The sequence below is a fragment of the Oncorhynchus kisutch genome, linkage group LG20, assembly GCF_002021735.2.
Source record: "Oncorhynchus kisutch isolate 150728-3 linkage group LG20, Okis_V2, whole genome shotgun sequence".
Lineage (NCBI taxonomy): Eukaryota > Metazoa > Chordata > Actinopteri > Salmoniformes > Salmonidae > Oncorhynchus > Oncorhynchus kisutch.
The window spans coordinates 42953249-42969789 of NC_034193.2; the positions used below are offsets into that span (position 1 = coordinate 42953249).

Genomic DNA, 16541 nt, shown 5'->3' on the forward strand with positions numbered 1-16541 from the left:
TTATGTACCAATCTTAAATTAGTGGGTTTTTAAAAATGTTTTTCTGCCATGTCTGCCAGACCCCTTGACTTTTTCCACATTTTGATATGTTACACAAAAAATGATTAAATCAAAAAAATCCTCAGCAATATACACACAATACCCCATAATGACAAAGCGAAAACAGGTTTTTAGAAATGTTTGCAAATGTGTGTGTAATGTGCATATACATATATATATATATATATATATATATATATATATATATATATATATATATATATATATATATATATATATATATATATAGAAACATCTCAAGGATGATCAGTGAAAACAGGATGCACCTGAGCTCAATTTTGAGTCTCATAACCCTTTGCTATGAGACTCGAAATTGAGCTCAGGTGCATCCTGTTTTCACTGATCATCCTTGAGATGTTTCTACAACTTGATTGGAGTCCACCTGTGGTAAATTCAATTGATTGGACATGGAAGAACCTTCCAGAAGGACAACCATCTCTGTATCACTCACCTAATCAGGCCTTTATAGTAGTTTGGCCAGACGGAAGCCACTCATCAGTAAAATGCACATGACAGCCCCCTGGAGTTTGCCAAAAGAAAAACAGGGTTCTCTGGTCTGATGAAGCAAGATTGAACTCTTTGGCCTGAATGCCAAGTGTCACGTCTGGAGGAAACCTGGCACCATCTCTACGGTGAAGCATGGTGGTGACAGCATCATGCCATGGGGATGTTTTTCAGCGTCAGGGACTCGGAGACTAGTCGAGATCAAGGCAAAGATGAACGGAGAAAAGTACAGAGAGATCCTTGACGAAAACCTGCTCCAGATCGCTCAGGACCTCAGACTGTGGTGAAGGTTCACCTTCCAACAGGACAATGACCCTAAGCACACAGCCCAGGCAATGCAGGAATTGCTACGGGTCATGTCTCTGAATGTCCTTGAGGGGCTCAGCCAGAGACCGAACTTGAAAATAGACCTGAAAATAGCTGTGCAGAGACGCTCCCCATTCAACCTGACAGAGCTTGAGCGGATCTGCAGAGAAGAAGGGGAGAAACTCGACAAATACAGGTGTGACAAGCTTGTAGCATCATACCCAAGAAGACTCAAGGCTGTAATTGCTCCCAAAGGTTATTCAACAAAGTAAAGGGTCTGAATACGTATCTAAATATGACATCAGATTTGTATTTTATCGACAATTTCTAAAAACCTGATGGGGGGAAAAAACAATTTTAATCCATTTTAGAATAAGGCTGTAATGTAACAATGTGGAAGGTCAAGGGGTCTGAATACTTTCCAAAGGCACTATAACAACGGCACAGTCATTATTCACTTTTTTTGGGGGGTGGGGGGGGGCTTGGGCTCATATATAGACCTATGCATAAGCTCAATGCATATGGGTGTTTTGAATTAATCACCACCTTGGAAAGCGCTTTCCATTTCATTGTGTTAGTTGTTCTCGATGTTGTTGCAAAGCCTATGTTGTCCACTCAGTTTCAACCTGTTGTATCCCACTAGTGTGCGATCTGCACTGAATGGGGGCTGCGCTCAATGAGGTGTGGGTGGTGCTACCCAACGTTGTATAATGTAGGCTAAGTGTTTGATGTGATTTTTTGATTGCATTTACATTGATGTCAGAGTGGTTAGAGGGACAATACAGCTCTGAGTAACAGGCCATTAGCCACCTGATGGTCATTAGCGAGTTGGGTGCTACTAACACATGTCCAGATTGCTCAAGAGGAGATTACCGTGACTCAGCAGTCACATAGAATTTGACTGCGGTCATGACTCATGAGTGCCTGTGTCACAGTAATACGGTCACCGAAACAGCCCTATAGTGACCTTCTTTCTGTTGGCTGCTGATACTAGTGAATGCTCTATTCTAGTTCTTTTGGATCATAACGTCCTTGTTGAACGGCTGGAGAGGTGGGTGGGAATCTATGACAGGTTTAGGTCATATCTGTGTGGCAGACATTTCTCAGTGAGCATGGGTGGTTCAATACCAACCCCAGCAACTATTCAATATGGCATCCCTCAGGGGTCAATTCTGGGCTACACCCCCCCCCCCCCCCCCCCCACCTGATTAGTCAGGTGTGTTCCATCACATCATTTTTGCAGGCATAAGAGCGCTGTCAATGTTTAGTCTTGATTCTAGGCTTTGCGTTTGCCTTTGGTGGAAGGAGAACTAAGGATTCAATTTTTAAGGCTTGGTTAAGCGCCATTCCATTTATTATATATTTTATCTCCCTATGAGCCTGGATGCAGCCTGAGATCCTCTGACAGGCCATTGTTGACCATTTCAAAGTCTAGGTTGAAAACTGTTCTTCATTCTCCTTCCTCCTGTCGTTGTTTACTTTTTATTTTATGATGTGAAGCACTTTGTGACTTGTATTAAGAAGCGCTATACAAATAGAGTTTTTATTATTACTCCTAGTCTCAAGGGTCCAGTCCAACGTCCCAGTTTTCTATTTCACTTTTATTTAACTAGGCAAGTCAGTTAAGAACAAATTCTTATTTACAGTGATGGCCTACACCGGCCAAACTCGGACGACACTGGGCCAATTGTGCGTCGCCCTATGGGACTCCCAATCATGGCCGGTTGTTATAGTCTGGATTTGAACCAGGTTGTCTGCAGTGACGCCTCTAGCACTGAGATGCAGTGTCTTAGACCACTGTGATGTGGATGTTTAAATATCATTCATATTGAAAAGGAAATTAGACATCACTATAATTCCTGCCCTCAATTGATACATTTCTTGGCAGGTCAAGAACGTTGATTTGACGAAACTCAAGTCCCTGGCATCAGAGCCAAAAGAGAACAACACTTTCCTCATCCAGGACTACAACGAACTAAAAGGAATCCTAGACAACTTTCAAAAAAAGATCTTCAACATTGAAGGTACAACTCTGGATTCAGATAAACTCTTAGTACTACTTACTTATTTTTCAGCAAAGTCCCTGTCAACTGAAAGTTGTTATTCACAAAAAAAAAAACACAAGGTGGCACTACTGGTCACTTCCTGAAATATACTGGTATTTATTTCTTGTGATAACACATTACTCAAAACAGTCCACAGTAGAAGTATCAATGTATCGCTACTAATATCAGTGTTTGTATGTTCTAGGTTCCAAGACTGCTCTGGCTGGAAACTTGACTAAAGAAATGTCTCAGAGTGGGTTCAGTGCTGTCTACGTTAACAAGGTGAGATACACAATAGTATGTCCAGTATGTCTTATCATCTTAAATGATCATTTGTAATATGTATAATTTAAAAAAAATGTTAACTACAATGTACTACATTTGTACTACAAATCCTTGTAAATTCTTAAATACGCATTTATAAATGTAATGACCACCATGGCAACTAGTTTATAGACACAGTATATAGTTAATGAATGCTTATTAATAAAAATGTCATACAATATGACCCAATGTATTATTTCCTCTACAGGACACCTTGGTTCTGGGCTCAGTGGGATCAAACAACTGGCGTGGATCTCTCTTTGAGACTGAGGGTCTGAGATCAGAGGAAAGGGAAATTCAGGACCCCACATTGGACAAAGATTCCTATATGGGTAATGGAACATTAAGCTCAAAAAAAGTTATTGCTCAAATGTGAATTTGAACAAACACTATTTTCAAGGCTCTGTTAGTTCAGATGTTTCAGTGAAGGGAGTGAAGTTACAATGGGCCTACATTTATTCATTTTTATTACAGGATACTCTGTAGCTGTTGGGAAGAAGAATGAGAACCTTCTATATTTTACCGGAGCACCAAGATCTGAACACATGGGACGGATCCTGCTTTTTAACAAGGTTAACAACAACTGGACTGTGGCACAAAGCTTGCCTGGAGAACAGGTTGGTAACATTAGCTATTTCTGCAAGCAGTGTGGTATTTCAATCAAGTTATACAATAGGGACAGCATGAAACTAGCTTTTGGGGTTACTTCAAAGGTTGAATCAATCCTCCGATAGTAAAGAGGAACACATGATGTCACTTTTTATGTTTACTTATGAGTTCCATTCAAAACCAAAGGACTTAAAACATTTCAAAACTATTTTTGTATGAATGTAAGTTTTGATTTTCTCAGATGGGCTCCTTCTTCGGTGCAGAGCTGTGTTCTGTGGACATAGACTCAGACGGCAACACAGACTTCCTCCTGGTGGGTGCACCAATGTTTCACCAACCTCCGAGAGAGGGCAGGATCTACGTCTACACACTGACTGATAAGGTGGGCTGAACTGTGAACCTCTGAACAACAGATTCAAATGCTGAATTTGTGGTTGAATATGTTCATCAGGGACAAAGTGATCTGGAAGCCGAAATATATTCATTTGGATGTACATATCCATCATTTTCAATTATAATGCACAAAAAGACAGTGTAATATGGATTTATCTTCATGTGATCTCTCCTCGCCCTTCCGTTATTAGCTGGAACTGAGGATGGAGATGAATGTTTCAGTGCCATCTCAGGGTAGATTCGGCTCCTCCATCTGCTCTCTCACAGACCTGAATGGAGATGGGCTGAAGGATGTAGCTGTGGGCGCTCCACTTGAGGACGATCACAGGGGGGCCGTGTACATCTACCTGGGTGAAAAGCTAAAGGGGATCCGCCCTGAATTCAGCCAGGTGAGGCAGACGAAGATGAAAATCATTCAAAACGGCCCTTCAAGAAAACAGACATCCCTCCTGGGATATCAATATCAATGGCTTTTCATTAAATGTGTATGTCTTCTTACTGCAGCGCATCTCAGCTGTGATGATGAGATCTAAGCTCCAGTTCTTTGGCCAGACGATTGATGGGAAGATGGACCTGGGTGAGGATGGACTGACTGATATCGTAGTAGGAGCGCGTGGTACAGTTGTTGTCTTGAGGTACGAGTCCAAAAATGATAAGAAAAGACAGCTGGTTTAAACAGACAATTGTTTAACCAGTAAAAATATCTGCACTGAATGGGGGCTGCGCTCAATGAGATGTGGGCGGAGCTACCCAACATCGTACAATGTAGGCTAACATCCCAATTTTTATCTCGATCGCTCACAGGTCCAGACCGGTCCTCAGCGTCTCTGCTCATCTCCACTTCCATCCCGCAGAGATCAGCACTGATAACTTTGACTGTCTGGCAAAAGAGATAATTTCCCCCATGGTCACGTTAACAGCCTGCTTTAACATGGCAGAGGCAACAAAGAGTAAAGCTGGTAAGAACTCTCAGAACCTTTGGAACACTGATGGCTTTGTGCTTTCCAACAGAAATTAAGTCATGATCTGAGACTACATACACTACATGACCAAAAGTATGTGGACACCTGCTCGTCGAACATCTCATTCCAAAATCATGTGCATTAATATGGAGTTGGTCCCCCCTTTGCTGTTACAGCCTCCACTATTCTGGGAAGGCTTTCCACTAGTTATTGGAACAATGCTACGGGGACTTGCTTCCATTCAGCAACAAGCATTAGTGAGGACGGGCATTGATGGGCGATTAGTCCTGGCTTGCAGTCGACATTCCAATTCATCCCAAAGGTGTTAGATGGGGTTGAGGTCAGGGTCCTGTGCAGGCCAGTCAAGTTCTTCCACACTGATCACAACAAACCATTTCTGTATGGACCTCACTTTGTGCACGGGAGCATTGTCATGCTGAAACAGGAAAGGGCCTTCCCCAAACTGTTGCCAAAAAGTTGGAAGCACAGATTCATCTAGAATGTCATTGTATTCTGTAGTGTTAAGATTTTCCTGCACTGGAACTATTGGGCCTAGCCCGAACCATGAAAAACAGCCCTAAACATTTATTCCTTCTACACCAAACTTTACAGTTGGCACTATGCATTCAGGCCGGTAGCGTTCTCCTGGCATCTGGCAAACCCAGATTAGTCTGTCGGACTGCCAGATGGTGAAGCGTGATTCATCACTCCAGAGAACGCGTTTCCACTGCCCCAGAGTCCAATGGCGGCAAGCTTTACACCACTCGAGCCAACGCTTGGCATTGGGCATGGTGATCTTAGGCTTGTGTGTGGCTGCTCGGCCATGGAAACCCATTTCATGAAGCTCCCGACGAACAGATATTGTGCTGACGTTGCTTCCAGAGGCAGTTTGGAACTCGGTAACGAGTGTTGCAACAGAGGACAGACGTGTTTTACGCATTTCAGCACTCGGCGGTGCCGTTCTGTGAGCTTGTGTGTCCTACCACTTCGTGGCTGAGCCGTTGTTGCTCCTAGACGTTTCCACTTCACAATAACAGCACTTACAGTTGACCGGTGCAGCTCTAGCAGGGCAGACATTTTAGGAACTGACTTATTGGAAAGGTGGAATCCTATGACAGTGGTACGTTGAAAGTCACTGAGCTCTTCAGTCTCTTCTTCTACTTCCAAAGTTTGTCTATTGTCTATGGAAATTGCATGGCTGTGTGCTCAATTTTATACACCTGTCAGCAACGGGTGTGGCTGAAATAGCCAAATCCCCTACTTTGAAGGGGTGTCCACATACTTTTGTATATATAGTGTAATTGTGGCCTTGATGGTCTAGGTCGGAGCCTCAGTGCATAGCTAAATCACTGACAACAATAAGTGTGTCTTGGTCTCTTCCCAGTCTGAAGACCGATGGAGGCTGCTGACGGGAGGACGGCTCATGATAATGGCTAGAAAGGAGCAAATGGAGTGGCATCAAACACATAGAAACCATGTGTTTGATACCATTCCACCTACAGTTCCTTGCGAAAGTATTCGCCCCCCTTGAACTTTGCGACCTTTTACCACATTTCAGGCTTCAAACATAAAGATATAAAACTGTATTTTTGTTGTGAAGAATCAACAACAAGTGGGACACAATCATGAAGTGGAACAACATTTATTGGATATTTCAAACTTTTTTAACAAATCAAAAACTGAAAAATTGGGCGTGCAAAATTATTCAGCCCCCTTAAGTTAATGCTTTGTAGCGCCACCTTTTGCTGCGATTACAGCTGTAAGTCGCTTGGGGTATGTCTCTATCAGTTTTGCACATCGAGAGACTGATTTTTTTCCCATTTCTCCTTGCAAAACAGCTCGAGCTCAGTGAGGTTGGATGGAGAGCATTTGTGAACAGCAGTTTTCAGTTCTTTCCACAGATTCTCGATTGGATTCAGGTCTGGACTTTGACTTGGCCATTCTAACACCTGGATATGTTTATTTTTGAACCATTCCATTGTAGATTTTGCTTTATGTTTTGGATCATTGTCTTGTTGGAAGACAAATCTCCGTCCCAGTCTCAGGTCTTTTGCACACTCCATCAGGTTTTCTTCCAGAATGGTCCTGTATTTGGATCCATCCATCTTCCCATCAATTTTAACCATCTTCCCTGTCCCTGCTGAAGAAAAGCAGGCCCAAACCATGATGCTGCCACCACCATGTTTGACAGTGGGGATGGTGTGTTCAGGGTGATGAGCTGTGTTGCTTTTATGCCAAACATAACATTTTGCACTGTTGCCAAAAAGTTCAATTTTGGTTTCATCTGACCAGAGCACCTTCTTCCACATGTTTGGTGTGTCTCCCAGGTGGCTTGTGGCAAACTGTAAACAACACTTTTTATGGACATCTTTAAGAAATGGCTTTCTTCTTGCCACTCTTCCATAAAGGCCAGATTTGTGCAATATACGACTGATTGTTGTCCTATGGACAGAGTCTCCCACCTCAGCTGTAGATCTCTGCAGTTCATCCAGAGTGATCATGGGCCTCTTGGCTGCATCTCTGATCAGTCTTCTCCTTGTATGAGCTGAAAGTTTAGAGGGACGGCCAGGTCTTGGTAGATTTGCAGTGGTCTGATACTCCTTCCATTTCAATATTATCGCTTGCACAGTGCTCCTTGGGATGTTTAAAGCTTGGGAAATATTTTTGTATCCAAATCCGGCTTTAAACTTTTTCACAACAGTATCTCGGACCTGCCTGGTGTGTTCCTTGTTCTTCATGATGCTCTCTGCGCTTTTAACAGACCTCTGAGACTATCACAGTGCAGGTGCATTTATACGTAGACTTGATTACACACAGGTGGATTGTATTTATCATCATTAGTCATTTAGGTCAACATTGGATCATTCAGAGATCCTCACTGAACTTCTGGAGAGAGTTTGCTGCACTGAAAGTAAAGGGGCTGAATAATTTTGCACGCCCAATTTTTCAGTTTTTGATTTGTTAAAAAAGTTTGAAATATCCAATAAATGTCGTTCCACTTCATGATTGTGTCCCACTTGTTGTTGATTCTTCACAAAAAAATACAGTTTTATATCTTTATGTTTGAAGCCTGAAATGTGGCAAAAGGTCGCAAAGTTCAAGGGGGCCGAATACTTTCGCAAGGCACTGTATTCCTCTCCGGCCCTTACCACAAGCCTGTCCTCCCCAATTGAGGTGCCAAAGGTTGTTCCTTGGTGTGGATCTGGGACTTGAGAGTTAAGGTCTTGACTCCATCTCTGCTTTCTACTTCAATGCTGTCCGTCAGCAGGCAACCATGAGGTTCTGAACTTCTCTCCCTGATAAGGAGGCCATTTCAGACTCTTGTGTACTTTTCCAGAGGTGCTGAGTGCAGGGATGAACGTCTCCTACTCGCTGGATGTGGATCCAGTGAGACAGAGGAGCCGAGCCTTTTACAGTGACACAAACAAAGGGGCCAGAAGACTTCTCTCTACAGTGGAGCTGAGAAAGGAGCGGACTTGCTTCAACCACTCAGTCTACATGACAGTATGATCAATGACAAACTGTAGCTATGCAACAATACAACAACTATAATGTCTCTTGTAAGGAGGGGATTTAATGAATAACATTAAGTTGTTAGGTTGTTGAATTCTTATTGTGTGTTGATTTTATTCAGTGATGAGAAGAATGAGGGTTTTTCTGGACTATGGATAGGGAAATTAATGGCACATTTTATTTTCTTCCAGCAATGCGTGATCGACACATTATCGCCCATAATCATCCAATTAGTTTTTTCTCAATCTGAAAGCCAACAAGAGAGTCTTACTGCCATTCTGAACACTGACAGTCCTACACAGGCTGTGGTCGAGGTACGAGGATACATTCTGGGTCTGACTAAAACCTGTTCGCTTACAATGATCATCAGTACTAGCAATGACTGTGGACTGAGTACTGTAATTTAGCCAAATACCTGTGAAAACAGGTCATCTAAACACATTCACAGTTGTCTTGAATTCTTCACAGGTGCCCTTTGAAAAGAACTGCAAAGAAAATGAAACCTGTGTGGCAGAGCTTGAGGTGGACTTCAACTTTATGTAAGTATCTGATAAACATAGAGGCAACTTGTTTGTTTCTATAATAATATAATATTGACTGCTCAAAAAAAGTGTGTTTTCTGACTCTACAGTCTTGTCTCTCTTATCAGCACATCAACTTTATTAGTGGTGGACCAGAGTTACTTCAACGTGACTATAAGACTGTCCAATCACGGGGATGACTCATACAACACCAGTCTAACTCTCCTCTACCCTCCTGGCCTCTCATTTTCCATTATGCATCTTCTGAAGGTAATACCGACACCCCTCCATCTATTGTGTATTTCATTCTGTTTTCTTCTTGCTCTCATCTAAAACAGTGTTATTGAAACCTGGAGACCTAAAACATGTTCAGCCAATCAAGGGTTTGATGATTAGTTTAATCAGGGGTGTTCCTCCTGGGCTGGAACAAAAGCTTGCCTTGCTCATCTTGTGGGTCTGCAGAACCAGAATAGAAGAATGTTGATTTAAACATCAGTTTGCATCCCAACATTTAAATGTTCACTACATGTGATAATTATTCATAAGAGTTAGCAAAATATTAAAAGGTGCACTGTGCAGAAATCACTCCATTTCCTGGTTACTACAATTGTAATAGCCTAATTTCAGTTTTTGACAAAAACAAGTACGTATAGTGTGGAGAATCATTGTACCATCTAAACAGCTGTGAAATATATTTTCCAAAACCAAACATATTGTATTTTTTGTTTGAAGCTGGTGTACGAAACCAAAATGCAACGGGGAGCACAGTGCTAGGTTCCTAACAAGCATTGTAAAAAGTAAAACAGACGACTAGAAAAAACACAAACCAAGTTTATTCACCCACTGGGTCATAACAGCTGCAAAGACAAGGTATGATTACACAAGCATATATTTTTATAACCTCCTACTAGGCGGGGTCAACACCTTATACGTTTCTGTTGCTAGGCAGGAACTTAATTCGCTCCTCTCACCGATGTCGTCATGGCCCTGCCTGATGCTGGACCCTTCGTGGGCGTGGAAGTGTGTGTGATAGGACTGTAGTAAGAGGGTCTGTGGTGGGCCCCTTTTGGCTCCCCTCCCAGACGTTTCTTCTCTCTTCATCAGTCCTCCCTAGTTCTGCAGCTGGCCTGAAGCTAGACTGTTGCCCTTTGCTTTTCTCTGTCGGAACATTGATCTTCAACAACATCTTTGAACAGAATCTTAACTTAATGCACTTCCCCTTGTCTCCCTCAGTAACTTTCCATACAACCAATACTAGTAATCAATACTCTACATGTATAGGAATTTGGTGTATGGAAAGTTACTGAGGGAGACAAGGGGACGTGCATTAAGTTAATGGTAACATAAGTATATTTGAAGCTAGAATCCAAGAGAAATAGCAGACATAGAACAGATCTACCCCTTCTCAGACTTGCTATCAATGAGAATGACACTCCCCTTTGTATGTGAATTTGGTCGGGTCGCCCAAAAACGTACACATTGCGATTTATGCGTAGTGCACCTATAAGTGTTGAATTGATTAGTTCTGTAAAGTGGTTCATTTTTAACATGCTTGCTTGTTTCTTTTAAACTATGTCAGGGACTCGGATGTACAAACCGGAATTATTTACACACTTGACGTATTGTCTGTATTCCATAGTCTACAAGGAGAACGGTGTTCAGCTGTGGTGGTCTGGAAGGTGAAATGGACAGAACTACATGCAGTGTGAGCCTCCCTGTCTACCGTAGTAAAACCACAGTGAGTGATTACTTAGATATACCAGTAAATAATCCTCAACTGTGAATAAACCGGTAATTCTTAAATGATAGATACAGAGTTAAAAGCAGTAACTCAATGTCGAATTGAGTGACAGCTTTGATGGGTGATACAGTGCCTTCAGAAAGTATTCTGACCCCTTGGCTTGTGTTACAGCCTGAATTTAAAACAGATTACATTGGTTTTGAATTTATTTTACATTTTTAAAATCACTGGCATACACACAATACCCCATTATGTCAAAGTGGAATTATGATTTAAATTTTTACAAATTAAAAATGAAAAGCTGAAAATGTCCAGACTCAAAATGTTTAACCCCTTTGTTATGGCAAGCCTAATAAATAAGTTCAGAAATAAAAATGAGTCTTAATAAGTCACATAAATTGCATGGACTCACTATGTGCAATAATGAGTAGAGAGTAGAGCATTACTTTATTCATCTCAACTTGGGAAAATGCAACAATGACCAACATGATAAAAACCAAACATTAAGACGAAAAGGCACATACACCATAGGATCCCTAAAATAATCTGATTCAAGTGCTGTTTTCTTATCCTACTTTGGGAAAGAAATAAAACAAGCAACAACATTTTCCAATAGGAAGACCTCATAACAGTTCATCAAGTACACATTAAAAAGCTTCATGGCTGTCGGTAAAAATGACCATCTAAACCTCTCTATGGAACATCTGGGCAGGCTTGACCTGCTACTGAAGCTGCTCCTGTGTTGCATTAGAGCCCCGGTGGAGTGGGTGTGTGTGTGTGTGTGTGTGTGTGTGTGTGTGTGTGTGTGTGTGTGTGTGTGTGTGTGTGTCATTGTCCATGATCACGTGCAGCTTTTTTATGAACATGTCTTGCATTGATTCCAGACTGCTGCCAATTGTAGCACTCTTTCTTAATGATTTTGTCAAGCTTGCATAGAAATTCCCTTTCCAGCACACAATGGCATAGGTCGCTACACTCGCCACGACATTGCTATGGAACAGACGAAGCATTTTGTCACATACTTTAAAAAGATCAAAGCTTCCTTAAGTGCATTTTGGATTGGGCTTTTGAAGCCACGGAGAATCCTCCTTCCAGTTAAGTTTGTTGTCGTTACACCTAAGTACATATAAGTGTCAACAGTGGCAATCTCTTCACCAGTGGCTCAGTTCATTGTTGTGTGAGAAGTCATGTGTAAATGGTAAACACAAAAGGTGACAGGAGAGTCCCCTGCGGCACACATGTTTGTACACATCCAATCTGATACTGCCTGGTTCAGTCTGACGAACTGTGGTCTTATTGGTCAGGTAGTTCACAATCCATTTGATTGTGTGTGGGTTTACGTGAATGTCATTTTGTGGAAAAAATGTGGGGTTGTATGGTAATGAAAGCACTGGAGAAGTCAAAGAACACTTCTCACAACACAGCCAGGCTTCTCCAGGTGCTCATATACTCTGGAGGAGACAGAGAAGACCAATCTTCAACACCAGATTTTGGGTGGTAGGCAAACTGCAAAGGATCCAGATAGGCTGCCACCTCGACTCCTAAGAAGGGTATTAAAACCCGCTAAAAGGTTTTCATGACTTGTGATGTCAAAGCCACTGGTCTAAAGTCTTTCAGTGCAGTCCCTCCTGGTTTCTTTGAGATGGGAACTATGCAGGATGCTTGAAAGCCATTTGATTAGCACACACCTCCAGTACTCTGGCGTCGACTCCATCAGGCCCTGCTGACTTACTTGCATGGATCCTCTTCAGCTGCCTCACTTGTTTCTTCGAGATGCTCATGGGCTCAGTGCTTCCCAGATCAGAGTCCAGCACCGCCCCCACTCTGTTAACCGGTTACAGCAACAGCGGACTTCTTCCTACCATACTAGATATCCTGCAGCTTGCGTTCTAACGTCAGTATGTATTCATATTTTGCTTGGCACAATATTGTCAGTAGAGAAGTTAACATAGTCCGTTATGCATTCAGATCCTCCTCCCAGTCGTCTACAAATAGATTCCAATCTATACCTTCAAAGCAGCTCTGTAGCGCCTCTCCAGTTTCAGGTGTCCATTCGTGAATCGCCGCTTGAGTGACATGTTACCTCTGGACCAGTGGGCGGTACTTTGGTAGCAGCTGGACGAGGTGGTTAGATTGTCCAGTGGAGGCAGAGCAGTAGGCATCTTTCACATTGGTGTAGAGAATGTCAATGGTCTTGTCCAGACGAGTTGGAATTTTAACATACTGTTAAGGTAGGAAGTGTTGCGGACAGCAAACGGTGGTGAACTCTTGGTAAATAGTAGGGTCAGCAGCCCACTGCTAACACCTCCACATGAGGGGAACAGATCATCTTCACTGTGACACCATTGATTGTTCACATACAGGCAGATGCCTCTCCCCTACTTGACCCCGAAACTTCTGAGCTCCTGTCAGCTCTGATGATTGTGAAAGCAACCACCACATGAGAATCAGGTATGACCTCCATAAGCAAAGTTTCCGTGCACCATACCAGACTTGTTTGCTGATGTAATCTCATATATGAAGTTGTTGCCGATAGTACCTCCGTCTTAATTACAAGCGAGCGGAAATTTCCCATGATAAAGGATGCTTATATCCTCTCTTGTTTTGTAGTCATAGGCCTCCCCTGCTTCCCCTTTTCCTTGGTTGCTGTAGCTGTAGTGGGCCAACTTCACTTGGCTGTAGGGCATGAGGTTCATCCTGGCTGTACGTTACCAAGGTCTCTGCACTATCAGTGTTTGGTGCACTCCACAGTATCTAAACTCAGTGCGGCTAGTAGTAGAATAAACAAATACTTAATCTTCTTAGTGCCATTAGTACAACCACACAAAAAAAGCAAGACAAAAGAATTTGCTCACTACAACAGGGTTAGGAGCCTCGGACGCTATTGTTTAACATGAATTTTGAATGACTACCTCGTCTCTGAACCCCACACACAAAATTATCTGTAAGGTCCCTCAGTCGAGCAGTGAATTTTAAACACAGATCCAACCACAAAGACCAGGGAGGTTTTCTAATGCCTCACAAAGAAGTGCCCCCATTGGTAAATGGGTAAAAATAAATTGAATATCCCTTTGAGCATGGTGAAGTTATTCATTACACTTTGGATGGTGTATCAATATACCCAGTCACTACAAAGATACAGGCGTCCTTCCTAACTCAGTTGCCAGAGAGGAAGGAAACCGGTCAGGGACTTCACCATGAGGCCAATGGTGACTTTTAAAATAGAGTTTAATGACTGTGATAGGAGAAAACTGAGGAATGTAGAATGCGCTGGAGAGGATGGCTGAGGTTTTACGTGCTCCTAACCAACTATGCTATTCAGAGTTTTTTTGCGTTTGTAACTTTATTTTTATTTATTTTGTACATAATGTTACTGCTCAAGACCGAAAATAACTTCTGGACATCAGAACAGTGATTACACACCACGAACTAGAAGAAGCTTTTTCCTTTATCGAGTCCGACGTGAAGGATATAGTACTTTCCCGGCAACAGGCCCAAATCCCTGTCATTTGCGTGAAGAAGAGACAGAGAAAAAGGGGGCCTCCGGGTCAGGCTGCCTTCGGAGAATTCGTAGGCGAGCGACTAAACCCCCACTGAGATCCGTTCTATTGGCCAAAGTGCAATCATTGGAAAATAAAATAGATGACCTACAAGCAAGATTAAACTACCAACGGGACATTACAAACTAATATCTTACGTTTCCCTGAGTTGTGGTTGAATGACAATATGAATAACATACAGCTGGTGGGTATACATTGTCGTCAGGATAGAACAGCAGCCTGTGGTAAGACAAGGGGTGTTGGTGTATGTATATTTGTAAACAACAGCTGGTGCACGATATCTAAGGAAGTCTCGAAGTCTCATGATAAGCTGTAGACCACACTATTTACCTAGAGATTGTATTTTTCGTAGCTGTCTACATACGACCACAGACCGATGCTGGAACTAAGACCACACTCAATGAGCTATATACCGTCTTAAGCAAACAGGAAAACGCTCATCCTAAGGTGGCGGACTTAGTGGCAGGGGACTTTAATGCAGGGAAACTTAATTTCTACCAGCATGTTAAATGTGCAACCAGAGAGGGGGGGGGGGGGGGGGGGGGGACTCCTCTAGAGCACCTTCACGCCACACACTGAGACTCATACAAAGCTCTCCCTTGCACTCCATTTGGCAAATCTGACCATAATTACAACAAAAATTAAAGCAAGAAGCTCCAGGGACTCAGTCAATTAAAAGTGGTCAGATGAAGCAGATGCAAAGGTACAGGACTGTTTTGCTAGCAGACTGGAATATGTTCCGAGATTCTACCGATGGCATTGAGTACACCAAAGTCACTGGCTTCATCAATAAGTGCATCGATGACATCACCCCCTCAGTGATTGTACGTAGATACCCCAACCAGAAACCATGGATTACAGGCAACATCTGCACTGAGCTAAAGGGTAGAACTGCAGCGTTCAAGGAGCGATACTGTAACCCGGAAGCTTAAGAAATCCCGCTATGCCCTCCGACGAACCATCAAACAGGAAACGCGTCAAAACAGGACTAAGATCGAATAGTACTACACCGGCTCTGACACCCGGCAGATGTGGCAGGGCATACAAACTATTAGTCTAAAAAGGGAAGCACAGCCGAGAGCAGCCCAGTGATACGAGCCTACCAGACGAGCTAAATTACTTCTATGATCGCTTCGAGGCATGTAACACTGAAACATGCATGAGCGCATCTGCTGTTCTGGACGACTGTGTGATCACGCTCTCCGCAGCAGATGTGAGTAAGACCTTTAAACCAACATGTTTCAAGCAGACCACCATAGTGTTCTTAGGCACAGGGACTAAGGTAACCTGCCTAAATGACTGACCCGAAGCACTAACGTCTGTAGCCATGAAGTGCTTTGAAAGGCTGGTCATGGCTCACATCAACACCATTATCCCAGAAACCCTAGACCCACTCCAATTTGCATACCGCCCCAACAGATCCACAGATGCAATCTCTATTGCACTCCACACTGCCCTTTCCCACCTGGACAATGTGAGAATGCTATTCATTGACTACAGCTCAGCGTTCAACACCGTAGTGCCCTCAAAGCTCATCACGAAGCTAAGGACCCTGGGACTAAACACCTCCCTCTGCTACTTGATCCTGGACTTCCTGACGGGCCACCCTTAGGTGGTAAGGGCAGGTAACATCTGCCATGCTGATCCTCAACACGGGGCCCTTCAGGGGTGCGAGCTAAGTCCCCTCCTGTACTCCTTGTTCACTCATAACTGCACGGTCAGGCACGACTCCAACATCATCATTAAGTTTGCCAATGACAACAGTGATAGGCCTGATCACCAACAATGACGAGACAGCCTATAGTGAGGAGGTCAGAGACCTGGCTGTGTGGTGCCAGGACAACAAGCTCTCCCTCAACGTGATCAAAACAAAGGAGATGATTGCAGACTAAAGGAAAAAGGAGGACCGATCACACCCCCATTCTCATCGATGGGGCTGTAGTGGAGCAGGTTGAGAGCGTCAAGTTCCTTGGTGCCCACATCAACAAACTAACATGTTCCAA

At 43.0% G+C, this 16541-nt stretch overlaps 1 protein-coding gene across 2 annotated transcripts in view; it reads left to right on the plus strand.

Moving 5' to 3' along the window:
- LOC109865735 (integrin alpha-L) overlaps positions 1 to 16541 on the plus strand; it is a 36106-nt gene that overhangs the window by 13671 nt on the left and 5894 nt on the right. Inside the window, exons 9-21 of one of the 2 annotated variants that reach the window (XM_031799204.1) lie at positions 2759 to 2894; positions 3121 to 3197; positions 3448 to 3571; positions 3714 to 3856; positions 4090 to 4230; positions 4433 to 4630; positions 4746 to 4876; positions 5046 to 5200; positions 8541 to 8707; positions 8908 to 9030; positions 9185 to 9255; positions 9366 to 9507; positions 10877 to 10975. In XM_031799204.1, the coding sequence (XP_031655064.1) occupies positions 2759 to 2894; positions 3121 to 3197; positions 3448 to 3571; positions 3714 to 3856; positions 4090 to 4230; positions 4433 to 4630; positions 4746 to 4876; positions 5046 to 5200; positions 8541 to 8707; positions 8908 to 9030; positions 9185 to 9255; positions 9366 to 9507; positions 10877 to 10975 (1707 nt within the window). The remainder of the gene's footprint in view (positions 1 to 2758; positions 2895 to 3120; positions 3198 to 3447; positions 3572 to 3713; positions 3857 to 4089; positions 4231 to 4432; positions 4631 to 4745; positions 4877 to 5045; positions 5201 to 8540; positions 8708 to 8907; positions 9031 to 9184; positions 9256 to 9365; positions 9508 to 10876; positions 10976 to 16541) is intronic. The other variant, XM_031799205.1, reaches the window with a different exon arrangement.